This window comes from Lichenostomus cassidix, chromosome 1 (genome assembly GCF_008360975.1).
Source record: "Lichenostomus cassidix isolate B80296 chromosome 1, HeHo_3.0, whole genome shotgun sequence".
NCBI lineage: Eukaryota > Metazoa > Chordata > Aves > Passeriformes > Meliphagidae > Lichenostomus > Lichenostomus cassidix.
The window spans coordinates 49,931,633-49,958,978 of NC_139479.1; the positions used below are offsets into that span (position 1 = coordinate 49,931,633).

At 34.9% G+C, this 27,346-nt stretch overlaps 1 protein-coding gene across 1 annotated transcript in view; it reads right to left on the reverse strand.

Moving 5' to 3' along the window:
• Positions 1–261: 261 nt before the first annotated feature.
• Positions 262–27,346, reverse strand: part of PIBF1 (progesterone immunomodulatory binding factor 1) — a 102,990-nt gene continuing 75,905 nt past the window's right edge. Inside the window, exons 16-18 of the mRNA XM_085058484.1 lie at positions 20,885–20,969; positions 2,810–2,986; positions 262–590 (exon numbers count right to left, since the gene is read on the reverse strand). Of these exons, the coding sequence (XP_084914610.1) occupies positions 534–590; positions 2,810–2,986; positions 20,885–20,969 (319 nt within the window). The 3' untranslated portion in view covers positions 262–533. The remainder of the gene's footprint in view (positions 591–2,809; positions 2,987–20,884; positions 20,970–27,346) is intronic.

Below are 27,346 nucleotides of genomic sequence, written 5' to 3' on the forward strand. Positions count from 1 at the left end.
TGTTTGGTTATACAAATGAAATCAAGTGATAAACTACAAATCAAGGCTGGTAAGAATTTTTTTTTCCAGCTGGATTTCCTTAAAAAAAAAGTTGGATATCATTTGGTACTAACTCATGTATATTTAAAAAATTTCCATAAGCCAGCATAGTTGCAAGGAATGTGGCATGAAACACGGGGTCCAGGAAAAACAATATAAAAAAGCTGAAACATGCATTAATTTGAACACTCTGAATAACACATTCTTTAACTGTCCAGATCCTAATGTGTACAACACACTAGGGTTTATTTACCTTTTAAAATTCAAATATATGTTAGTAAAATAATTGAATGCATTATTTCCACACATTTTATTCGCATGACTGATCTAGAAATTACTTTAGGAAGCATAAGATTATTTGACAGTTACAAAAGAACAGTTAAAACCAAAACAGTTGTTTGTTTTTACAGTAAAATGGGCATCATTACGGTGAAAATAACCTTCTTTGATAAAAAGTGCCCCAAAGGATTATTTTGAATAATCTGGGAAAAATGCTATGGTGATGTTTTCTTCTGCAGTTTCCTGTACCACACAGGTGCCTCTTTATTTGTCTGTAAAAGAAAGAACATTAATTTGAGAGACAGTGAACACTAGAAGAAAAACATGCAATCTACACAAGTCTCCTTCCTTCCCATGTAGTTCACAGTGATAACTGAGTTCTTTGCTTAAATGCAAATATTAAAAATGAGACTATGCATTTAAAGTTACTATTACAACATACCAGTACTAAAACCTCCCTATTCCAAGGTTATAAAAAGCCAATTACACAGTAAAAACTATATGATTAAAAAAAAAAAATCTGTCACAAGGAAAACAAACATCAACTGTGCCATAAATAGGATTAATTTGAAATAACATCATCTGACTTTTCCAGCTGAGAAAGGAATGGATCTTAGAAAAAAGATCTTAGATATGCCAAAATTGACCAACACTTTATGCAGAAATATAGTTCTTAAAGAATTATAATTGAAAAGAAAAGAATTCAATAGTTTTCTGACATTGGCAAAGGTATTTTAATTGCAGAGAATTATCTGTGAGCAACTTTTCCTTGCCTTCATAATCCTATGGGTTACTGCTACACAGTCAGGATTGTTTAACATTCTTGTGGCAAATTCAGTGGTGGTTTTTATAACAAAAATAGTTTAAGTTTTAATAGAAATAAAACTAATCAAGTGGAGGTGGAACAAGGTAAGGACTATTCTGCTTCCAGGGTTGGGTATAATCTCTTGAGTTAGCGAGCACCTTCTCGTTAGTCTGTTGTCCTAAACTTGTTCCTTTCTTGTTCTGTTTTGTGTCTGCTCTCTATTCATTCTTTCCTCCAAGACTTAATAAGCATTCAATTAAACAATATACTTTATTCATTTTGAAGATTTCATTTACAAAAATAAATCTGTTCTATTTGTGCAAGCTTTAAAAATTCTGGACATGGACTTAAACTGGCAGGATTTTCACAGGACTACTGATTTTTTTTCCTGTCTAAGAAGAAAACCTGTGCCATCTGCCTATTTTCAGTTCCCTACTCCAAAGTCTGCAAAGACTCGAATTTTTCACAGAGAAATTGGTTACCATTTCTAAATGTAAATGCAGTTTTTCTGGATTCCTACATAGTTTCTATATCCCAAAGTAGTAAGACAGGACAGATTACGCACCGAATCCCTGGATCATCTACAAAAACTGTTTGCTTATGCTTTGGATCACTGAATAGCTCCATCAAAGACAAAGTATGTTTTAGCACTACCAAAAGAACTATGGATGAGACAGCACTCGATAAGCCTGTGTTTAGTTTAATAATGCTATTCAAGCACATTTTGAACCCCTAAAATCCCCAAATCCCCCAATGTCCTCACATCATATCCCAGGGATGCTACCATTTCCTACTTTTTTGTTATAAATCCAGTACCTGGTGTGCTACAATAGAAACCTCATATTCTTTAAGACACTGTATGTTAAAGTCTCCACTAGAAAAAAAGACTTCTCTTTGGACCACATCAGCACATATATAGTGTGGATACTACCAGTCCACCCCAGAGAAATGTAGCATCATGAAGAAATAAGAGTAATGATTTGTTTTGTGATTCAGCATTGCAACTTGGCTGTCTCGAATCTATCAGCTCAGACACAGACATAGTCAGAAACTTCTAAACCCTCTTCATGAAGCTTTCCAATACCTGAAGCACTAAATCTGAAGTGGGCCACTTCAAATATTAAAATCCAAGCTTTTAGTTTCTGAAGGAGTGAAACAGGGTTTTGTAATATCAGGCATCCTTAGCAACAGAAGTGATATCAATACTGATGTTCTATTTTTTATATATATTTAGATACATACGCACATGCATTAATATACATGAATATAAGTATGAATATAAGTATACTGAAATACACCTATTTCCTCACTCCTGCTTCTCAATATAGATATGCACAAACTCCACTTCATACCCAATCATAAGAGTTTAAATTAGTATACATGGTCTGTGAATCCCTACAATTATTAAAAATTTGCCAACCACTCTTAGTATTGTAATACAACAATGGTATTTTTTTTTAAGAAAAGACCTGGTAAGTTGTGAATTTAAGATGTAGAAAGTAACCAAATAGCTAGAAAATACAAACTCTAATTTTTCTCCTCAACATACACTGTTTCCATAAAGAGCTGCAAGTGTTTAGCTGAATTAATTATACATCTCCTTGAAGGATGAATCCATATTTTTCCTTTTAGAAAGTGAGGAGAACGATCAGAAATTTCGGCACTTACTCTTATCATAGTACTTACAAATAATGTTGGCTTAGGTGTAAATACATTTTCTTCTTCATGTTCTGGCAGCGGTTTCACCAAAGGGTTTGATTTTTTTCCATCTGCACTTTTTAAATCAATATGAGACTGAGGTAGATTTTGTTTATAGCGTTTACCATGTAGATTAATTATAATCTGCTTCATTGTGGCTAGTTCCTATAAAACCACAAAAGAACAAAGCTAAGTTATTCAGTTAAATTACATTTGAACCTATTAAATATTTATTTGTTAATAATAAATTTATATTCACCAAATGTGGATCAGTAAATCTAAAAAAGAACATATCCTTGCTATAATTAATAAGATTACTACGTGGACCCTAGCAAAGTAAGAAAATAAAATAGGCACAGAGGATTTATGCAACTCAATTTTTGTCTTGCTTAAAGGCTGTAGAAGAGAACATTTACTGTGCAGTAAGAAACACACTAACTCTTTTAACTTAGACTTCCATTTAATTTAAAAGAATTCTTTTGCAATCATTTTGTCAGGCTGAGGGAGTTTACAAATCTAATTTAAATGACTGTGACAACTTGTACTTTTGAACGCTAGGTCATGCCCAGAAATTTTATAAATACATTACTAGAAATATATGTCTTTATATCCAGATTAGAAAAGAAAAAAATCAATGAAAAACCTTTAGAGGGTCTACAGCAAAAAGAGGATCAGAATGGAAAAGAAGTTTTGTGAAAAATGGAAGTTCCAGTCTGGAAAAAGGAATGACAACAAATAGAAATGCAGCCTTTTTTTTTTTGATATCCTAGTAATTTGCTTTGAAAACAATTTGAATTAAAAAAGTAATCTTTCCTTAATACGTAGCTGAACAAAACAGATTATTCAAAATGTACAGTAGAGTGAGGAAGGAAAAAACATAGCTTTTTCTGACTTTAACTGGACATCTTCTTCTGTCATGTTTCACTACACCTCCTGCCTAATATTCCCCCTCCCCGCCATGTACTGGGTATGATTACTATAGAATAAATTACAGAATTTAAAGCAGTATTATTATTAATAATAAGAACAACAACTACTAGTAGTATTTAGAGCATTCATTATTATAGAATTAGAACAGCAGCAAGATCAGTAGAAAAGCCTTTCAATGTAAATTTTAAGACAATTATACATTTTTTTAAACTATTAATGTTTTTGCTTGCTTTTTACAAATGGTGTTGTCTTCAATAAGCAACACTGTTACTGTATTAGCCTCATATATAATTAACATCCTGTCTTTTCTCTGAACCAGAAAAGGGTAATTCGTGTTTATAGCAGAATGACAAACATTTGTTATATCTTACCTATTTAATACTTGCCAGAAAATTACACTGAGGCACATTCTAGTTTAATTGAATTATTAGTAATGAGTTAAAAAAAGCTCTCCGCCTTTTAAAATACTCCTGCCATATACCTTCTCTCTGTCCACTGCTGCATCTAATACAAGATACAAAGTCAAAAGAAACATGCAGTAGACTTTAAATTGTCAGCACACTAACTCAGTTACATGAATGGAAGTTACACTCCACAGACCAGCTTTATCGAGTGTACAAATTGTTCTTGTATCTCAGTCATTTAATATTAACTATTTGCATAATTCAGCCATGTGTGGTGGCATGTTGAAACAGCATGACTGCAGAGCAGCTGTTTAAAAGGACTGCATAGCTGATGCCAACATGTTTTTCAAAGTTGTAAACTCTGCAAAGATGTTGCCAAAGCAACACATAGACAGAATTTCTTGATGAAAATAACTCAGGCAAGTATACTGCAAATAAATACACCATCATGGGAGATTAAATTGTACATAAACAATATTTTGACATTAGCAAATGGTGTTCCTATACTTAAACTGTGTTATTCTGTGGACCAAATAGTTGCACGTTTGAACAAGGCAAAACCCAAAAACTGTCACACAGATTTATTTCAGAAACAGAGTTGAAATTTGTATGTGTAGGGTCAAATTCTCTTGTGTCAAGATCCACTTGGCAGTTTAAAGTCTTCTCTACTTAACAGAATCTGTCCTGTACTTGACAGCACTGTCTGTTTTCAGACTTGGAATAGGCTCTGGAGAGCCAGCTCTCACACAAGCTTCCCTTGTAACAGAAGGATTCTCTAATGTGAAGTTATAGGAAGGAATGACAGGGAGTGGGGATGAAAAATTAGTCCACAACGAAGACATCACAGCTATTTTGACATCACAGCCAAATTTATCATGAGGATTTAGCTAAGGTTGCCTCAATATTTGTTCTAAACCCCCTCCACATTTAGCAAGAAAGACCTTAAGAAACTTGGCAAAAGAAATAGCACAAGAAACACTGAATCCAATAGAATTACTGGTATGTTTACTGCTAAACAAGGAAAGAAAATTGGCCCAACATATTTGCAAGAGATTTGCTGTTTTCGACACAGAAAATAATGAAAACAAACCTCTGTCTTGAACGGAAATAATTTTAACCATCTCTTTAGATTTCTCTGCTCCTGAACACAATCTTAATTCTTACCTTCAAATTCCAGAGTCATTAGCACTACCTGCTACTGGTGGCATGCAACCTTGATTGTATAAATACTATTTGTCAATCCTAAAATCCAGCAAGTTGGTTTAGAAAGCTAGCAAGGAAAAAGCAGCTCTGGCAATTGTACTCAGCAGAAATATATGAACTTGTTCCAGTGGGAACAAGACCTAAACAAAAAAGGAAAGTAGCTAGAGGGTTCAAAGGAGATGGGAAGAATCTTTTGTGAAGAAGGACATGTACTAGTTTCAGGATAAGCTAAGTAAGGAATATGTGCAGAAAAATGGATGATTACAATTTTTGTATTTTTTTCTGTGTCAAGTCAATGTTTCTATGTCCAGGCAGAGCTGTGCAAGTTGTTTACTTACAATATTACCTTCAGTTACTTAGTGCACTGTACAAAACAGTGTTGCTAAAACTCTGCATTTCCCAATTTCTCTGTGGAAGTATTTGGTCTTTGCCATGCTGGCTCCTGGACATATAATCAATGCTGTGCAAGCTGTGTGTCACTGTGTTGAGGCTTCCAGGTCTGAGGGCTTTGGCTTCACAGAGCCAGACAGCAACCCTTCTTGGGAGGATTATGAGTACCAACACCTCTGAGTGGATTGACCCAGCTCCTCCCTGGGCTGGCTTTACACTTTGGGTCTCACTGTCACAAACTACAGGAACACAAGCACCCACACAGTGCTTACACAACATTCTGTGGGGACGTGGCAGTGAGGATACATGGAAAACAATGCAGTTGGCAAAAGAAGGTGGGTTAAGATGACACAAAGAAAACATTAAGCTATGCAGCTGGCGCAAAAACAGTGCTTATGTACAATTAGTGTTGCCCATACAAACAAGTATCAGGACTATATTATTAAATATTTTGAAAGTCTGTCCACAGCAACCTGATGAATTTTTGTTAAGGATGCTGCTCTGTGTACCAGCACAAGTTCCAAAAATTAAGGTAATGGGCTATGGTGACACATTAAGTGACATTTCACTCAAATTTAAAACATCTAAATAAAGGTATCTAAACATAAGTATCCAACCATGAGCTAGGAATCTAATTTTCCATTACAGACAATGTAGCTTGGAAAGTAACTCCATTCAGAAGTGGGACACTATTGGTGGTGGAACTTTAGCCATGCTGATTAAGCTGCTGTTAACTATAAAGCACAGAAAGATATCTCATCACAGACACCTCCATCATTTTGATACTTAAATTCAGTTGTGATAAGCTGAATCCATTTCTCACCTCACTCTCCTTATAATTTACTTCTCTCAGGTTTCTACTTTGTCTGAAACAACCTTCATCCTGAATAGCCAGTGTGCAATCAAGTTCCCCTTACACACATATCTGAAGTATCAAATTGCTCTCTTAAAAAGAACTGTGTTTTTAGAACAAGTTTTCACACCACAGATTATCTAACTAGGTAAGTTTTCCAAAACATACAGATATTCATACTTTAGAACAATCTAACATCCTGTATTCCACTCACTTATGCATATTAATTCACATTTAGTAAAGATTACTTGAACTATAAAAGAATAATTGAAAATTCTGCATACATATCCAGAACGGAGTTGGAACTCAAAGTAACTGATTAGAATGAATGGACTGAGAACACAGGGAGTTATGTAGCAGGAGGTGAAGTAAGGTAGCATGTATTGCATTGTAAATAGCATCAGAAGAAACTACTTGCTTATTTCCATTTATTTTTGGTAAGTTATGTCCAACAACCTTAGTTAAAAATAGCAAAAGCAATTTAGTGTGCCAATATACAAATGGAAAAGGAGATATAAAGGTTGGACTGAATGATCTTAGAGGTCTTTTCCAAGTTTAGTGATTCTATGACTTTTTATTTAGGTACAGACAAAGGATAGACAGCAGTCTTTTCCATGGTATCCATTAATTAAAATGTTTTCTGGTTTGGCATATTTCCCAAATTCTACCTTGCTAATTTATTAGGCAAAATGCTATCAGTGCTGGTATTGTGGAACTAACTAAAAATCATCAAGCTTTGAAATACTGTTAAAGAACCAAACCAAAGAAATATAAGTAATTTTGAAAAGGTTCAGTAAATAAGGGTATTACCTTCTCATATTACTCATACTTCAGAAAATTCAGAGATTTTTTAATGATGTTTGAGCTTAAAATAAAAGTAAAAAGCTGTAGTTTATTAAAATAGATTTTACCTGTCTATTATGGATAATTGAAATAGTACCTAGAAAAATGGAGACTGAAGATCAGTTTTGGAATACAAAGGATAAAATCTGATTCCTTCAACTAGGAAACAACTAGAAGATAAGCAAATACTAAAAATAAGGCATGCAGCCATATAAAATATAAATGTATTTTGAGTTATAGATACTATAAAGGGAACTCTATTAACAATGGTTTTCATGTCCTTGATACATGCTCAAACATATAGCTTACGTTTTCCTAATTCAAAATTAATATAAGTATTATAAGAAAACCAGGAATTACATCATCAAAGCAAAATGAAAAAGAACTGTCTCATATGAGAAATGACTGAGGCATAAAAAGGCGCTATTTTATCAAGTAATTGATAATGTGAAAAAATTGCCTACATTAAGCAATGCAATCAAGTATAGTATCAAGATAGTAATTTCATTTTTTTTGTGAATTGTCAACAGTATAAATTTTTTTTACTGTCTCTGAGATGTAACTATTATCAAAGGAAGAAAGAACCCTCCATGTGCACTCCAAAGCTTGCAATAGCACTTAACATTATATATGTGTATATATAGTTATAATAACTATGTAAATTTATATAAGCAGTTAAAATGAAACATATCTATATATTATGCTCTGGAAGCAGATGCAAAATAACAGTGTCAAGAAAAAGTAACTGGCTAACAGGAAACAATTACATACATGTCAGTTCCTAGGTTCTTATGGCAGGGAAGTCTTGCGCCTCAAATAATCTCTACACAGTGATCTTAAAAAGAAGCTTCATGGAGATCAAATTTCCAAACAGTTGGAAAGCCTCAGTACGAAGATCTTTACCTATGTGGTCTCAGGACAGCTTATTCCAATGTAAATTTAATGGCTTTTTCATATCACTGAAGTCATAGAAGAAGCCAATGGGTGTCAGATCTGACTCTTTTCTCCAGCAGCAAAGCCCATGGTTACTGACTCAGATAAATATCCTCTACAGCAAAAGTGACCCTGATAATAGTATGTACAGTTAACTGAACATTTATCATGATGAATGGCATTCTACTTTTAGCTCTGTATAAAGAATTTAGGAGTTTAGGAATTCTATATGCAATTTACAATTGCATATATTTATAAATTTACAACTGCAAACTTCATCTTGGATTATAACTCCATTTTGAAGCAGAGAACTTGTATTGTGGAAGCTAAACAAGAAATTTCTGTCCTAGAAAATATATCAGGTTCTGGCAGAACCACTGAATTTTGATGACTGAGAAGTGTTCCCAGAGAAGAACACAACACAGAGGAATAGCCCAGAAAACCAATTTCACTGTAAAAATTAGAAAAGTCAGCTGAAAGAGGGATTAAACTAGAGATCTCCTCTTTCAGGGATGCTGATCAAATGTTAAGGTCTCTCAAAATTTGTGAGTCAAGCACTAATGTGACGATTTTTAGATTTGTATTCCCACTCCCAATCCATGAGTCTCCTGTAGTGAGAGAGCAAAGCATGTATGGTCAGGACCTCCTTTGGAAAGCTTGTATTCTTCACTTTAACTGCCATATGGTCCCCATGTGGTTAATCATAACTCAGAATAAAATATGTATCCAGTCTGGAGGCTGACTGTACAAGCCCCATGCATGGAAGGGACTGAACAAAAAACTGCTTCACAAAGGGACTCAGTGCACCACAACTTGAGTCTGGAGAGTGAACTCTTCTCAGTGTGGAAGTCAAATAGTAGCTTTGAATGTAGCAGCCTGGTGAGTATTATGGCTGCATTAACTTCTAAAATAACATCAACAATAAAAGCAATAAATATATTAGAAAATACAACTGAGGGAAGATAGACATACTGGGAAGAAAAACACGTTCATGGCAAGTCAGTGCAATCTGTCTTCACATGCACATTTCCTCTTATTTATGCAGCTATTGTAGTCTTCAAACAAGTCTGCACAGGGAAAAGCAGAGTTCAGGAACTGAGGCTTCAAATATGTTAAAGAATACTGATTTGAGAAAACTAAACCACCGCTTAAGAATGTTATACCCATTTGGTAGTGTTCTGTAAAGAGTATATTTTGGAATGATTTCTCAGTCTCTCAAGAATTATAAGTTCATGTTCAATATACAAATGTTCATGAGAAGATTTAGAGAAAAAATAAATAGCTTTATACTTCCTATATCTCTTTCTTGAGGGAAAGTGATCTTAATCTAAAAAAAGGCAGGGCAGGGTGGTTCAGAAGGAACCATCACAGTTGTCTGTCTCAAGGTGTTCACTAGGGTCAAGCTTAATGGGCATATCAGGTGATGGTAGAGAAAATACTAAGGATATTGCCCTCTATGAAGTCCTTTACAGTTCCTTACTTGGATCACATTTAGACTTCTACTGTAACTTCTGTGAAAGTAAAGGTGTGTTAAAAATAAAGTTGTATCATTCAATCGCTAATACTAAGGTGGAGAGGGATCTTTTTGAGAACTCTGACTGTAGTTTGGCTTTGGAACATGTGACTGTATACTTGGTCAGATTTCCTCACATTCATCTTTAGATATCTTCAGTAATAATATTTAAACCCAGGCAAACTAGCTTGTCTGATTCCTTTATATAGCTGTTGGCGAGAAATTCAAAGGTTATATTTATTTTGCTTATTTTAAATGAGGTTATGGTAAATCATACCATAACAGTGCCCATTTTTCTTTCTGACTACAAATCCCTAGATGATTTTCAGATAGTAGATATCTATAGTATAGATATTTAAAATTAGGCAAGATCTATCTCTGCTACTTTGTCACTTCAGAAACACTGCTCAGATCATCCTTAGACTGGCAGTACTCTTTAACAGCACTGAAAATTGCCATTTAAAAAGGAAGTAAACAAACAAAGCCCACTGAACGGATTCTTGGCATAAACGTATTTCTGGACAACAACAGACTGGATGACAGAAACAGAACCTGGTTCCACCTTTCAACATATGCAATGGCTTGCACACAGCACTTTGAGTATGGTACTGAAACTTTGGAGTGCGCTAGAGAAAGGAGACATATGTGTCATCATCAAGGAATGAGACTCCTGAGAAAAAGTAGTACCTACAATGTCTCCTCTTCAGAAGTGCTGACAATTCACACAAAGACCTATTTTAGAAGTGTCCTTCAGGGGTTTTATTTCTGTCAGAGGCACACTGCAGAAGACAGCCTATAGCCTGGAATGAATTATCTGTCTCCCTTTGATGGCTGGAAGCGGAAAAAAAAAGATCAACACCATTAGCACTGAATTAACAACACTGGATAGTAACATTAATGATGACAAGGTGTGAAACACGAGAAAAGACACTGCAGAAGCATGATTTTGATGTGACAGCAAAATGAAGTAAATGGTCAGTCATTCCACTGTTTAAGACTGCAGATGGATAGGAAGCAGTGGCACAACTGGTGCAAACTGAGCTTCAACACTGGAACTCCTTCAGCCTGTGCCTATAAAAAGTAGGATCTACACGCGTAACAGAGCTCAAAGAAGATTTTAACAACCACCTATGAAATCAAGAAAACATCACAAGTCATTGTTCAATCCTTCAGGAAAGGCAGAGTGTATTTGACACAGTTGCACCCTTATTGCAGCTGTGCTGGAAATACGAGAAGTCAGCAAGAATTCTGGTGTGAGAATTGCACATATGGTCATCTAAGGCACATGGATACACATTGTAAAGCTGGAAACTGGAAGACAGTATGAAATGTCCTGATCAAACAAATGAACCTGGTAACTGGGTGGTGGAAAGATGTCAGACCATATGCAGGATGTTGATAGCTTCTCTGTACTACGCTTAATTCATGAGGTCTCTATATACCAGTGCATATAAAAACCTTAAAATGAGCTGACAGATCTGTGACTATATGGATCTACACACTACTTGCAGTGAACAGCGTCTGTCTTCTTCAAAACATAAAAATATCTGTCTATTTCAGCTGTAACTTAAAATTTTTCTGAACAGTTTAATCTTTCTAACTTCTTAACAGAAACAGGAAATAATTTGTCTCATAATTCAGAACTAATATGTAAAATTCTTAAGTTTTTTCACTTTTGCATTGTAGATCAGAAATATATTTATAATTGTGACTAAGAGTAATTCTCCAAATACTTTTTTTTTTAAATATGAGCCATGGTGACATTCATTTACTCAAGGTTTAACAAAAAGTATGCTTTCTTGAGTAAGTTCACCTAAAACGAAATGGATGCTAACATGCTAATAGGTTAAAACAGCCTTATTTGCACAAATTATTATGTAGAAATTACTGCATTTTCTGGGATGGTATAATTCTAACTTAATTCTCCCTTTGTTATTTTCTAGAGTATTTAAATTCACTTTCCTTTTGGTAATAGTCAAATGCTGCCATGAAATGAACAAAAGTAAAATTTTTACAGTTGGATATGCAGTAGAATGTGACAGAAATATACATAGCCAATACAGGAAAAAAGAATATTAACATTGGTTACGTGTTGAGAAAATCTGAACTGTTTCAGATTGATCAACAATTAACAATTTCTTGTTTAAAAGTTTATCACTTTAATTGATTCTGGCTCTCTCCAAACCATATAATTTAAAATACACATGCAAATTCCATCCCATAAGCCATATGTAAGTTGCATTTTGCCTATGAAACTTCCTGTTTAGTACACAGCTGCTTAGTGTATACCACTGTGAATAGAAAGATAATTCTTGCAAAAATATATATGAAAAATAGTTACACATTCTGAATAATACAGCTCAAAGAAAAGAATCAGTGCTAAGTCCTTCCTCTTCCTAAATTCAGTACTATTTGGAATTCAATTTTTATTAAAGCTTGACAGCAACAAAATAGATAACAAAAAGATGACAAAACTGCTTATGAGCATATTTTTCTTTGTAAAAAATGAGCCAGAAACTTCTCTACACTCATTTAGCAATGTAAATGTCACTTTGTTTCTCCAAGCTTAAAGCTGAGAATAGCTCCGGGGCTTACTTGTGATGCAGAAATGTCCCTGTAATCTACTTAGAAAACATGCAGAACATTAATAGAAACTAGAATCTTGGAACATAAACGTAGCATAAGAAAAATGATAATTACTCTGTGGCTTAACATTTAAAAAGAGAGCTAAGCATTGTACATCAGCATTTTTTTATATAAAACAAGTTGCAGCACATAGATGAGCAGGAAGTCCTTCACTTTGGAAACACAAATAATTTTGACATTATCATGTACAATCTTTTCACACAGAAAAGAGGGGGAAGAGGCAGAGATATTGTTTGAAGGCACCTGTTACCAATCACATCTTTTCATTCGTGTCTTCCCAACCCCTGCAGATACCCCTTCCTTCCCCCCTCCCCAACAAAGCAGTTTTTTCCTTTTATCCACTAAGCTTCCATCCCTGATTAAACACGTACTGCCCTCCCCCTAATGACTCCAAAGCTTTTTATGAGCGTCTGAACTTCTCTCCACCTCTGTTTTTTGCAGATGGCAGCTGTTGCTACTCTCCAGGTTCCTAAATCCAACATATTGGCTTTCTGTCCTAGGTTATTCCTAGTCAATCTTCTTCAGCATAACTTAATTACAGCTAAGGATAGCATTAGCCAGACTTTAAAGTATGACTAATAATGAAATGCTGAAAACTCATCTGGAATTCTCAAGGTCATTGCTGAGATGGAATTAAACTTTGGGCACAGAGAATTTAGCAGTGAGGGGCAGTCCCCCAAGGGCAATATGAAAGGAAGAAAGACAAACATGAGAATATAGAAGTGACTGGTCAAAGTAAACTAAAACAGAGATACTTCAGGACACCTTGCTTCTCCACAAAAGAGGAAAAAAGGAATATGAACATGTGACTTTTCTTTCACTCTTGAGGGCAAAAAGCTAGGATAACTATTGTGAAGCACCAGGATTTTGTGCAGGATACTGATATAAGATGAATGCAAGCACAGAGCCTTACCAGATTTTCAAACACAGTGGACATTAAAATTTTGGAACAATGTCATGGAATTCTGAAATTCATATGGCCATGTTTAAAGTCTAACATTCATAAACATTTATCTAAATCCTTGTAAACTTTAGCCTGATAATTTATGGAAACTAAAGAAACTTTTAGAGCTCTTCAGAAACTATGCATATCCTAAAATGACTAATTAGTAACTGTTCCTCCTGCTTGAGCCCATGGACTTTCTTTAATCTTAAATACACTTGAAAAATGCATTTGGCAGCCATTTATAAAAAAAACCAAAAAAAAGACAGATTTTTTTACATTTTAAAGATACTGAAATAACTATTTTCTGTTCTTAACTTCACCATTCTCACCTCTTCTGTCTTTTTCTCTATGCTTACTTATTATCTACACAATATTGTCTTATGCTTATCTCCTTTTCTTGCATCCCACCAGATCCTCTGTTTGCTTGGACAAAATAAGCTAACCTTTTAATCTCATTCACGTAAGAGCTCCAAGCTGCTGTGAAATTTATCTTTTTTTTCCCCCCAGGAAACATGATATAAAAAATACAAAACATTCATCCTACAGATAAAATTTTAAAAATATTATTTACATTTTAAATTTTTAAGATTAAATTTTTAAGACACTGGCAGGACTTTGCAAAGTGGCGTTTTTAAGGAGATGTTGAATGTACATTCTCAGAATGATAAAAAGTGAAAATGTAGTTGTTTGTGAAACTACTTCCAAAATGCAATCAATTCCTTTATAAGAAGATGTCTTAGAGAAAATTTGTATTTAGCTAGGAAAAATAAACATTAAGGAGATTTTCTTTCCAGGCTTTTGAACTGAAACATGTAAGAAACAAAAAATGGTGGTGATTAAGATACTGCATTCAGACACATGAACTCTTAAGTTCTTCCTCAAACTGGGGCATTTTGGACAAAGCATAATTTCTTTTATTTTGATCACTGCTTCTGCAAAACAGGGATAGTGATAGTTTTTTGTTCTAACTTGTGGGTATAATATTTGTGAGAGACATGTTCAGTTACTGTGCTGAAGGCCAGAGAAATATTCAGTTAATAAACAGGATTATTTTGACATATTGATAAGAAACTGTGAAAACCTGGAAGGGGGAAAGAGTTACATCATTGTAAAGAAAAAGCATTAGGTTTACTCATAAACAGTAAGTTATACATCAGATGTGGAATGCTCCTCACCTGCCAATTGGAAAATAAGTTCAACATAATAGTCACTCAGGCAGTTAGCATTTTATTATAAAAACAGCTCAATAAGAGATTTTTATACTTTGATATGCTTTAAACAGAATAAGATATGGAATAGCTAACCAAAATAAATTTTAACTCGATCTAGTTGAAGATTCCTACCAATTCAGGTACACATATTTAGATAGAATTAACACTCAATTTGAGTGACACAGCTATTTACTGACCTAAGCTAACTGGATTTAAGTAAACAAATAGCAATCAAAATCCATGTGTCTGTAGCCATTTAACTGATTGATATCAAATAGGTTTATTTAAACTACTACTACATGGTTTCTACTTTGTCCCCTAGCAGACAGCCAGAGCCTGGTTTCTGGTTGCTAACTTCACTTGAAGAGCTTTGGCACAGTAACACATGAATGTGTCAATAGTGCAGGTGACTAGTTCAGCAAGTTTACATTCTATCACTTGTATGCACAGCTGCTAATGTATGATGAGTGCACAGATGTGTAAAAGAGATAAAATATCAGCAGGTTGTCATATCTTCTTACCCACTGTATAATATTCATGTGCTGATAACTAATCATGTCTGCATAAACAACTGTGTTGTAGGAAATTAATGGCTATTGTAAACGGCATGAATTTGCAGCATTTATGTCATAAATGTTACCCTTTCATTTCTTATGGCAACGATTTCTTAGTATTAATTTTACTTTTATACATTAAAAATTACCATATTGTCAGACTGCATCACATACTGGTGATTTCAAGCAGTAAAATAAAAAATAAAAAAATACTGTAAATTAACTCGTTTATATTCATACCAATGGAAACTGATCTCAGCATTTGGAGGAACACCTATTAAAATCTTCTATTGGTGCCTCTTCTACCACTGTCTCATTTTTTGTTTTCATGTCTCCTACAGTATTTCTATTTGAAACATAAAAAGAACTTCTCCATTTGTTCTACTTCCTCTTTTTTTTTCCCCCAAAACCCAATGGATTATGAACTTCACATTAAAAATATGAAATGCAGTAAGTTAACTTTCAAGATTTTAGAAGTCAGTTTCTACACTCTGTTTGAATTGGGAAAGCTAAAGTATATTTAATTGTGTGCATTATTAATTTTCTTTATTATGACACATCTGCATCTTGAATTTCTGAAGAAATAGTACAATGCTATACATCAAAGCATAGCAAATTTATAACCTCTTAAATGTAACCTCAGGAAATTATTACTAAAGCTTCTTGCCAAACATCTGAGTGCTGACAGACTGCCCTTCCAAGTTTTCATCTGAAGTTTGAAAGCCAATGGATAAAGTCTAGAATTGCACTTCTGATGTTATAAAATGCTAACAACTGCATCAAGCATGAAAGGCAATGGAATTGCCAAGATCACAGAGCTCATGGTAAATATTTCTTTTAGTCAAAGGCTGACTGTTGGAAAGAAAAGAAGCCAAACCAACAAACTAGATAAAAGGAACCATGTATCAAGAGGTTCATCAAAAAAAGATTTAGTGGATTCATCCCACTTAATTTTAGCACTTAACAGAGAACTGCACTTCAGTGCCTTCAAGTTATAGATTCCCATTATATGGCCACAAGGATGAAGTTTGGATGCATCTAAAGGATGGCACAGAGGCTGGTGTTCTATACTCTACAGTTTTGGACACAAAATGCCCTCTTTATCACAGGTAAGTAATATTGACATATAAGTATTTTTAGTTGCTTGTTTTCTTTGCTGGACTCTTTCCAAAGGTCATTCAAACTGCTAACTTAGTAGACAGCACTACACTTTTGCAGGGATTTTTTTGGCCAGGTTAGGTTTCTGTTTAGTGATTTGAATGGTTCTACTGCAGGATTAGAAATGTGTAGAGCTGGTGCAACAGGAGGAGGAAGGAGGAGAATCAGGAGCAAAGAGGTAAGGCAGTGTTCTAGCTATTGGGTCAACTCAGGCGTGATGTATAATTTCATCTGCATTTATGCTTTGAAGGAACATCTTTCTCACTTGTCATTCCCTGACTATACAAAGATACATGGGCAATAACTTCCAAACATGAGGACAAGTCATGCAGTTAATTAATTAATGAGAAGAATCAAAACTACAAGTTGGGGTTGGTGTGGTTTGGTTATTTGATTTAAGAGTGTCAACAGTGTAAAGCTCAGCTGATTAAAAGGAGAACACAGACTACAAATAATAATGCAAAAAAAAAATTATCTGGAGATTTGAAATATCCTTTTTTAAAAGAACCTCACACTGTTTACTGGAAAGTTAGTAATGGGAGACGCCATTGTTCCTCCAAATAATATTTTATGCTCTTCTGACGGATCTGAAAAACAATTAAATAATAATACCTTGACAAAACATATAAAATATCTTATTTTAAAATCAACTGCAAAATTTGGCTGTAGTAACTTGCTGCCTTGTACTAAGCGATTTACAAATGGCATCAGAATATTATGCACCCCAGACCCCAGAGAGCTCCAAGAAGACAGGGGCACTGGGAAGGCTTTATTATGAACCTCCAACAACATGATCTCAGCATCATCCTAGATACTGATCATTCTCGATAATGACATTGAACTCCTTCTCTAATAGGAAAATTTGCATTTAACCACATGAAGAATGCAAGAAATTTTATCCTACCAGCCAATTCTCACTGATCTAAATGAAAAACTAGATTAAAAAGTTTTCCACATTTATTTGCTAATTAATTCACACACACGAAAAAGAAGCAGCAGGCCAAGACACAGGAAGAATTTGGGCCAAGAATATAGTCTAAAAAAACCCCAGCCTTCCTTTTTCTCCTTCATGGGTGGACAGAAGCTTTTAAAGCTTTGAATAATCAAATAACTGGTTTTCACTTTGATTTCCTACAGCCAAATATAAGAATCATCATCAAATTAGATGTCTACGTAATTTGAAATAATGAACTATTTTATTACATTAACATTTAATTTTTCCTGTAATAAAACAGCTCATGTAAGAATCCTACAGAAATTCTTCCAAGATTCAAAGTACAACTTTCTTCTTCTAAAATTAAAATCTGTGAAAAGAGACAATTAATCATGAATGTAAGTATTTTATTTAAAAAGTATATAAAATGCTATAATTGCCTCCAAAGCAGCATTATGACTCTAGCTGATATCACAAAGAGATAAAAATAAAAAACTCCCAACCCCTCAAACTCTAACATTCCATTAAAAAGAGTTAATACAGTCTGAGACCACACAGGCTGGAATACCTTAAGTCAAAACTGCACACTTATTGGAACACATCGCTTGAAGACAGCATTAACGTTGTTTTGGCATTTTGCTCGTACTTTTAGCACTTCACTTGTACTTTTAACATACCTAAACTTCATTTTATCTTAACTATGAATATCTTTGGTTTATCTATTCAAGACTTCTAATGTTTCTACTTGCAAACATGAGGGCAACAAGGTAATTCCTAACAAGACATGACAGTTTAGTATGTGCAATGACTAAACAAGGCTGATAGTAACCCTGTTACATGATAGCACATACCAGACACATAAACCCATAACTCATCTTTTTTTCCCCCCCAAATTGTATGAATCTGTATTTACAGGTTGCATGTCACTTTTATTTAAAAATGCAAGCTGTTTAAATGCAGTTAACTCTTTACTAACCTGAAGTGGGAAAATTTGTATCCTTTATTTCTATCAACAAGGATAACTAAAAGAAAATTGTGATGTTACTGCAATTTTAAATCTTTTATTAAGATAGCCAAGTATAGTCAAAGACTAACTCACTAGCCTGCCCAAAGATTTCAATACATGAGATGATTGCCTTTTAGAGAAATTCATAAACTGTAAGGCTACTGGAAGAAGTTTGCATTAGAAATAAAAAATAAAAGGCTGCATTAGGAATAAACAGAAGAGACAAAAGTTAAACACACACACAGAAACAAAAGCTACTTGTTCCTTTCAAACATTTTCCAGAAACAATTTTAGCTTATTTTTTGTTTCTCAGGAGGGTTTTTTTGTGCATTTTACTGGCATTTCATAGTTTTCTTCCCTCAAACATGCAACTTCTAATGTTTCCTTTTCAGCATTTATATCCTTTTCTGCAGAGGTATCTTTAAAAAACATCATCACTGTTTGACAAAACCAGTATGACTAATATGTCCTATTTTTAACAGATGTAAAAAGAAATTTGAGAAAACAGTAATAATGTTGGAAATATTTGCTCAATTTCTTAACATTCACAGCATGAGGAACATCGAAGAAGTCTGTGTCAGACTCAAGCATTTGCTTTTCTTTTTCAATCATGCCTGCCTCTGCCAGCCTTCCTTGATCGTTTGACAGAGTTTAAAAGTTTTAAATGGTGAAATGGCACAAAGAAACAAACTGCTGCGTATCAGGAATAGTTTATGAGGGTACTTACAGGGACTAATGTTTCAATGTAAAAAATGTTGCACAGCTTTGAGTCAGAAATTTTATTGTTTTCTTAGAAAACACTGCTGAATTTTTCTTTTATCACTTTCTACTGTTTTTAATCAGCTGCAATGCATGGTCATTGATATGACACTACTAAAATCAGGCATCCAAGGTGTGACTACTTTGTGAGCATAACTAGTTGGCAGCACCTCTGCTTGGGAAAGAAGGAGTAGGAACAGGAAATTTGGAAAGAAATTAATTTGAAATTAAGCCAAGGGCCTATCATATTGGAAATAACATTACATGTTTATACAATAAAGTCATGTTTCCTCAGATTATTTTTCATATCATTAATATAAGAAAATTATAAAGCATTAATATAATGGTAAGGTTTATAAACTATCTAGAAATGTTTAAATCATAGATTAGTTTGGGTTGGAACTCAGCAAGCAGAATTAGTAGTTTTCATTTAAGTTGAGGCTCGCTTGGACTCAATTGTCAGTGAAACTGTTTTGGTTTGGTTCTAACAAAAAGTTGGTTTTTAAGTGCTTGGGAGAGAAAAACTAGTTTGGACCAATTCATGACATGGGCTTTGGTTTATTGATCTAAGGGAATTTGATGAATAGAATGAAAAGGAGATGAGGAAAAACAATTTTGGAGATGGAATGAGACTTCAGGAGGTGCATGGATAGTCAGTTTTCTATGAAAAGATTGTCTTAAAATGAGTGATAATCTGAACTCTGACAGGATAATTTAGGGGAGTTGTAGCTTCCTTGAAAGGAATTGCCCTATCTTTTCTCTTACCAGTAAGAGAACTGAAAGATGTCAAAGAACTATTGATATAACTGTGATCACTTCCAGAACAGGTAGCTAGATCCCATCACTCTGTATATATACAATCTGTGTTGCTTTTCCTCATATTCACAATTCTTGATTTGTTAATGTTGTATTTTCTCTCCAAATCTTTGCCAAGTCATTCAGCAGCTCTGGGAGATGATTTAACAGCTGCTCAGGTCAGCTTTTGGTTTCATATCTTCAGCACTCTTTAGCTTCAGAAAATTCTATGGTACTATTCACATTCTCAGATTCCTGCAGTAAACCTCATTTATTTGCATTCTTTGTTTCAGATATTTAATCTGCAGATTTTCCCTCATATGCCATTTTAGTCTCCTAAGATTGATTAGATAAAAATCTTGACAGAAGTCTTTAGGGTTCCCTAAATGGCACAATTTTACATACTTTTAAATCTGAGAGCCCAGTAGCACTCTGATCCTTGCTTGGATGAAACTCAGTAAGTACATAAAAACATACCCTGACTCTTCTCTGAATGAAACCGGTGTAACTATCCTCTTGTTTCCTCTCCCTAACCCCTATTTTGGAGTTGAAAAGGAATTTAAAAGAGTGTATTGGAAAATAATTGCACAATGATTTGGTCCAGTGTTTGGCTGCAAGGACTGGGGAGCACGGAGAGATCCTGGGGTGCAACTGTGGCACATGCAGACTGTGCAGATTACATGTTTATCAATTTAATTGTCTTTATCTAGATACTTGTTAAATGCTTGGAATTGCCAAACACCTTGCAAGGCAAAAGAAAAGAAAGAACAGAGACACTAAATCATCAGAGAAAATTTGGCAACTGAGAGTACAACTGAGACCCTCCCCAGTACCCGACAGACACAATCACCTGTGTTGCTGAAAATTAAAAAGACAAAAAATCCCCAACAAATCGAACCAAAATAAACCATGTTTTTCTCCATGGTTTAAGGGCCAGTAGGGAAAAAGTGCACTTATGGTAGTAATGCTGAAAGAGGAAGATTACCTCACGGTCATTTAGAAGTCTCTCCAAATCTGCTGCCATTTGATTCTTGACACGCAGTAAAGCTGTCTTTTCTTTATTTAAAAGACTGGTAAAAAGAGGATAGGAAATGCAGTAATAGCAACAGATAATCTCTTTTAATCTTGTATTCTGGCTAAAACATGCATTTTCTAAAGCTAAATACTGGCAACAATAAAAATCTGCTCAAGTAATTGTATCAAATGATCCTTCTCTATAGTAATGCACTGAAATTTTTATAAATGGACCCAAGTGTACCGATACATACAGAATCTTATTTTAGCCAAACAGAAAAACTATTCAAAGCCTTCATAAAATGTTTTTATTTTTTTTTTCTCTGAAGGGTAATTTAAATGATCAGAATCTTCTGTTATTTTATCTTGGTTCCTTCTGAGCAAAATAAGCTTATTTTACAAGCAAAGTAAGATTCTTTATATCTACACTTCTGTATCAAAATGTAGATTTCTTTGTTGTATTCATCACTAGTAGTAGCACTCTGTTCTCAGTATGAACTATTTATAATACTGTATTTAGAATTCTGAATGTAGCAAATACAAGGAAGAAAAACATCCAGCTCTTTCCCTTTTAGCGGTATAGTTTCTGTAAAAATTGTAATGTATTTTTGTTATTTTGTATTAGTTTGTTCCAGAATAATGCATGGGATCAAGTTTTTCCTATGAACCAAGTATGAAAACTGTTTTAGCATGAAGGCATGCTTTTATAGCAGAATGTAAAGTTTAACTTCAATCCTTTGTTTTCATGGTTATAAAATATGGACATTTGAAATGTTTAGCATACGCATTGGGATTCCAGGCAGCAGTTTTATTATAACTAAATGTATTTTCATATATAGCCCCAACATCAGTTTCTAACATTTAACTTCAGACTAATGCATGCCTAACACCAGTATATAATCTAGTTTGTAAAAACAGCCACAGAGATTTTCTTGGAAGACATCTAATATATACCATTAGCATGACTTAACTGAATAGGTTGTACAATATAAACTGTAACATAAATCAACAACTATGAAAAATGCAGTTCTGCACATGGAATGCAAATATGTAATACTGAATACAGGTCAGGAGTTCAAAAGCAAATGTATTAAAATTTTATAAATGGAGCAATTACATATGTTGCAAACAAAAATTATTTAATATTTCCAGTATTTAATCCAGAAATGATCAACAAAATAAATCAATCTTTAATTGGCTGTGTATCATCCGCTTGTTTCAAATAAGCAACATCATCCTTTGCCCCAGAGATTTTCTGGCAGCTCCTTGCAAGCCCTGTATTGTAAATTATGACTGTCAATTCCTTCTAGGCATTCATTAATTCTCAGAAAAAAATGTATGCTTTTGCCAAACTACTCAGTTGTTTCAATATTTAAAAGGAAAGTCCTAACATTTATGAAAACCTATAAAATATTTTAATTTTTTCAAGAGTTTTATTTTCAGTCGCATTTTTAATCATGATGAAATTGCTGTACTTTTTTTCCTGGGTTCATGTGTTGTAACTTACATGTCACTTTTTCTTGGATTTCTGTATTTCCTAAGAACATAAACTAATCCTTCTAGAGGCTCACAAACTTATTAGAGACACAATAATACAAATTTCTCTATGATTTGAGTAGTGTACTGAACATAAACATCAAGCATTCATGACCGAACTAGAAGTTCATGTTTGAGGTTCAATTTCATCTACAGAAAAGAACCTATTCTACTTGTACTAGTTATACCTTCTGAAACAATATTACATGAATGATCCATGTAGAGCAGTTCTAATTTTCTTTGTTTATAGTCAAATATAGGACACAGACTACTACATTCAGTAACACTTGATGTGTTTTCTGTCATACATATTAATATAGAATTACCAAAGCATGTGCAAACTTTAGATTTGGTAGTTTTCAATACTTGTGCTTTTTCATCATTGCAGATGGAAAGGAATAATTCATGTACTTCTGAAGGAATACTGTAAGATGCATATACACATTTAACAGAGCAAGAAAGCAGTTACCAGACAGAATGATAATATATTAAAAGGTTAAACAGAAATACCTTCAAAAGTTCCATCTTGGGAAGAAGACTGACCCCATTTCAGTCCCCAGTTCTGAACCAGCATCTTGGATATCAGTAAAGAGGTTCTAGCTTTAGCCTACGTTGCACTCCCATGGAAGAGCAGTTTAACCTAGTCCAGTTTTAACTGGCAGTGCAACAAATCAGAGAGCAGCTTTAAACTTTGTTTCAGCTGACCTAAGTGAACACAGTTGAAAGATCATCCTTCGCTCACCACCTCCTGGTAACCTAGGCTTTGTGTTGGCACTAAGCAATTTATCACCACATAAGAAGGTCCCTTCAGTCATCTGGATGGATGCTGGAGCCTTTTTAAAGGTTATTGTTCACATGGATCACCAAAATAACTTGATTTACCATGCACAGTGGACACCTACAGCTGAAGGCAAGGATGAGTGTGCTCCATTTGGTGATGGAGTGCCTCAAGTGTCTTGCTATGATTCTGAAACCACCATCTATGAGTCTAGGCAAACCAGCTTCTCACTCTGGAGCTCAAGGGTTGTAACTTTCATCTAAAAAGATGGGACCATGCTGTGCTCCACAGTCCTGGTGACTCACCCTGAGTGTGGAGAAGGTGCTCATTGTGAGATGTCATACAACTGTGGCCCCAAAAGTCTGGGTTAGAGAACTAACTGAAATGCAGTGCAGGTCCTGCTTTTCCTGTGTGCTTTTCCAGAAGAAGCCAAAGTCTCTGGGAGGACATCCAGTTTCATTCCATCATGCTTTTAAAGCCTAGCCAGGTATGAATCTAGGTACCAGGAATGCAGGGCTTACCATAAAATACACTTGTCGTGTACATATACATTGCTCATAGCAACCACTGGCTTGTTTTGTCTTGCTTCACTCAAGATCTAAAGCCAAATTAGCCTGGATATTGTAAGTAAGACATTTTTAGGCAACATGATTTTTCTGGAGAATGGATACTAACATTTCCCAGTTTTAGCCTTATAAACTCTCTTTAATTTGGGCCACTAAACCATCATAATGCTTAAGTGCAAATATACTAGTTAGTATCCTCTTCAGAAGCTTCTATAATTAGATATTCTGAATAATATGTTTATGCTGGCCACACAAAATAAATACACGTTTATATGGTACTGGATTTTATTGCTACTTCTATTCAGTTGGGAAAAAAATGTAAGTTCCTTTTTCAGGGAACTGTATACTCCAGACGCTGTAAGAAATAAGGATTGTGCCTTTCTGTTAATGTGCCCTTACAGCATGAAGTTGAATAGTCTGATATTGAATTATTTTTTTGCATTTTATATTCAGATACAATATTACCATTGAAAAAATAACATACAAATAGTATATGTAAAGCTTTTGTACATAAAACGGAATATGTAATATAGCTATATAGTGAAGCTATCCCTTGTCTGCAAATTACAGATGAATAGCTAAAAGCAGGCAGTTAATTATTAGTCTAAGACAAATTTTGCTCTTGAATCATAGAGTTAGAAAGGGAGGAATAAGACATTTTGCAAATAAAAGTTCTTTACAAGAGAGAATACATGACAGAACAGTGATCTCTCATTGTGCAGCTAAATAACCACAGCTCAGATTTTTAAATGGATTTAGGGGAGTTAAAAATAATTTTAATAATTTTAATTGGAATACTTCAGGAGGCTTAAAACCATATCCATTAGGTGTCCAAATTTAAAAAAATTACTTTTTCAAATTGTTCAAAAAAACCCAAACCAAACAACTTTTTAAAAGTTGTGTTACAGGTCAGAAAATGTATAAAAAATGACATATTTATACAAATTTTGCTTGGAGCATTTCTCAGGTAAGCTGCAGTACTGTTGGAATAGATGATGCATATTTCACAGAATGGTAATGTTCTCATAAAAAGCTCATTGCCCATTCTTTGATGGGAAAAGCTCATCTAATACTCGATGCCGAGCCTTATGTTTGGATGGCAATTAGAGAACCCAAAATGTTTATGCAAGGAACATTTCAGTACAAAGCTTCTTAGTGAGCAAAATCCTTATATGGCTTCTAGATTTGCCACACAGTTAAGGCTTTTGAGAAGTGCTTTTGGGTAAGTGAACCTCTTTTAAGACCAGCCATTGGTACTGAGAAATCTGAGTAACTGCATTTAAAATAAATACTCTCTCTTTATGAATGAAGTCCTTTTAATGTCTCCAGTTATTTATAACCTAGATGTTTTTAGCAGAAAATTACGTACTAAAACTACAATTACTTCACTACACACATAAGAATGAAACTCAGAGATTTGTTTTCCCACAGCATGACATAGTCACAAGCATTTCTTTTCAAAAGGAGTGCTAAATGTGATGTTTTCATTTCTGGCTAAAGAACTCTGTGCTGGAGAATTTTCTTTATAGTAGCAAGGAGTCATCCTCACACATAGCACTGCTCTTATTAACCATCACTATTTACTTTTATTAATGGGAGTGCTATGTGGTCTAATATAAATAAGAAGTTACTTAACAGAGTATTTTGAGATATGCAGACCACCTATAAATTTACCCTGCAGATGCCCTGTCACTCAAGACCAGAGGTTTTGTATCCGAAACATATCTGCAGGTGCATGGCTCAGTTCACAAGCACATGAAGTGCTCTCTTCCCAGAGCCAAGTTCTCTTCAAGGCCAAGTGCCAGCACAGCCCATGGCCTGCCTGGGAGAATTCTAAGGGGATGGGAATGAGAGTGGTGGTGAACACTGTGGGCAACACCTGACAGAGCCTCCACTACCCCTAAACAACCTCTCCTCCTGTCTTTGAGTGGTAATAAGTTTGTGCCTTCACACTTGAACCTAAGCTGTTGGTATCACCACACCTTTGATAACCTGGCAGTGGATCCCTATGTTGTTCATTCAAGTAACACCAACGGCAGCTGCTCAGCTAAGCATTCACCCCCAACTCAACAGCCCTCGCAGCTTTTAGTGAAGGCTTGGATAAAGACCCACAGAGCTGTGTGAAAGATGCTCAGAACAGACACTTCTCATCAAGACACCAAATTATCTCCAGCTCTTCTGGAATACACTACTTTAAGACTTTAATTCTGTTTAGTAAGTATTCTGACTGTTCCTCTCCTTTCACTGACAAGTTGGATGGGGCTTTGACCTACCTGGTCTAGTGGAAGTTGTCCTTACCCATGGCAGGGGCGTGGAACTAGATTATCATTAAAGGTCCATTCCAATCCAAACCACTCTATGATTCAGTCTGACAGATATTGACACAGGCAGCCCTGAGCACCACTTGAACAGTGCTTCCAAATGAGGAAGACATTTTGATATGAAGGCTCTGAAGACAGCCTTAGCTCTAGAGCTGTGACACTTAAGGATGAAGGCAGGTAAGCTGCTCAAACTAAGGTGAACTTTGATGTCGCTGTTGAGCCGCTAGCAGAGAAAAGGACCCAAGTTCTCAGTGTGGCAAGAAGAAGGAAGTTTATTATTTTGATTTCAATATATATAGACTTTTCAGAGGTCGCCCAGATTGGTCAGCCAGAAACCTCCCCCTAGGCCTGACTGGCCAGGCCTGAACTGTCCAAATCTCAAGACACTGTTTAAAAAACATCCAAACTTTATCTTTGTTTATAAAACACAACAGAATGTTCTCACGAGGAAGACCTGTGCTAGCCACACTTTGAAGACCATGCTGGAGAGAAACTTGGATGGATCTGCAGGACTTGTCAAAAATATTATATCAAAATAATCTGCCTGAATCTTTCCCATTCCTCTTGCAGGAGTAACTGCTGTCAGAAATGACACTTTAATAGAATTATGAGTGTGGAGAATCCTGAATACATCTGTTGCCTGTTAAGGGACCATTATATAAGTGATTTTAGGCCATTTTGTGAAAAAATTATAAAGATATGGCCCAAGAACATCCAAAATGAGATTTGTCACAGATAGCCTTCCTCATACTTGTCTGCCTCTTGTGCTGATTCAACAACAGTCTACTTCATCACAGAATCAAACCCACATTCAGTAGCAACCAACAAATTTCTCAATAGACACGGAAATGCTGCAGGTTGCTGCAAAACATTTATAAGGTTGCAAGAAAGTACTGACTCATCATCCTGGGAAATCTGCTGGAACCTAATCACCCCAGGAGTATGTTCTAAAAAGATTATTGCCCGTGATCACAGAGTACAGAAGGCAATTATGGATTAAGACTAAAAAAGTAAATTCACTTGCAAATAAGTCCTTGCTGATCCCTCCACACTCAAGTCAAGTGGGAGGTGATAGAGAACACTGGCACTGATAACAGAGATGTGGCTGCTCTGATTGGTGAATCTGTGATATACATAATGCAGAACCATCTCTCTTGATGAGCAGATGAGATAAAAACACAACACAAAAAGAATACTCCTCCACCACAGAATCTGCACACTAAACACAACGG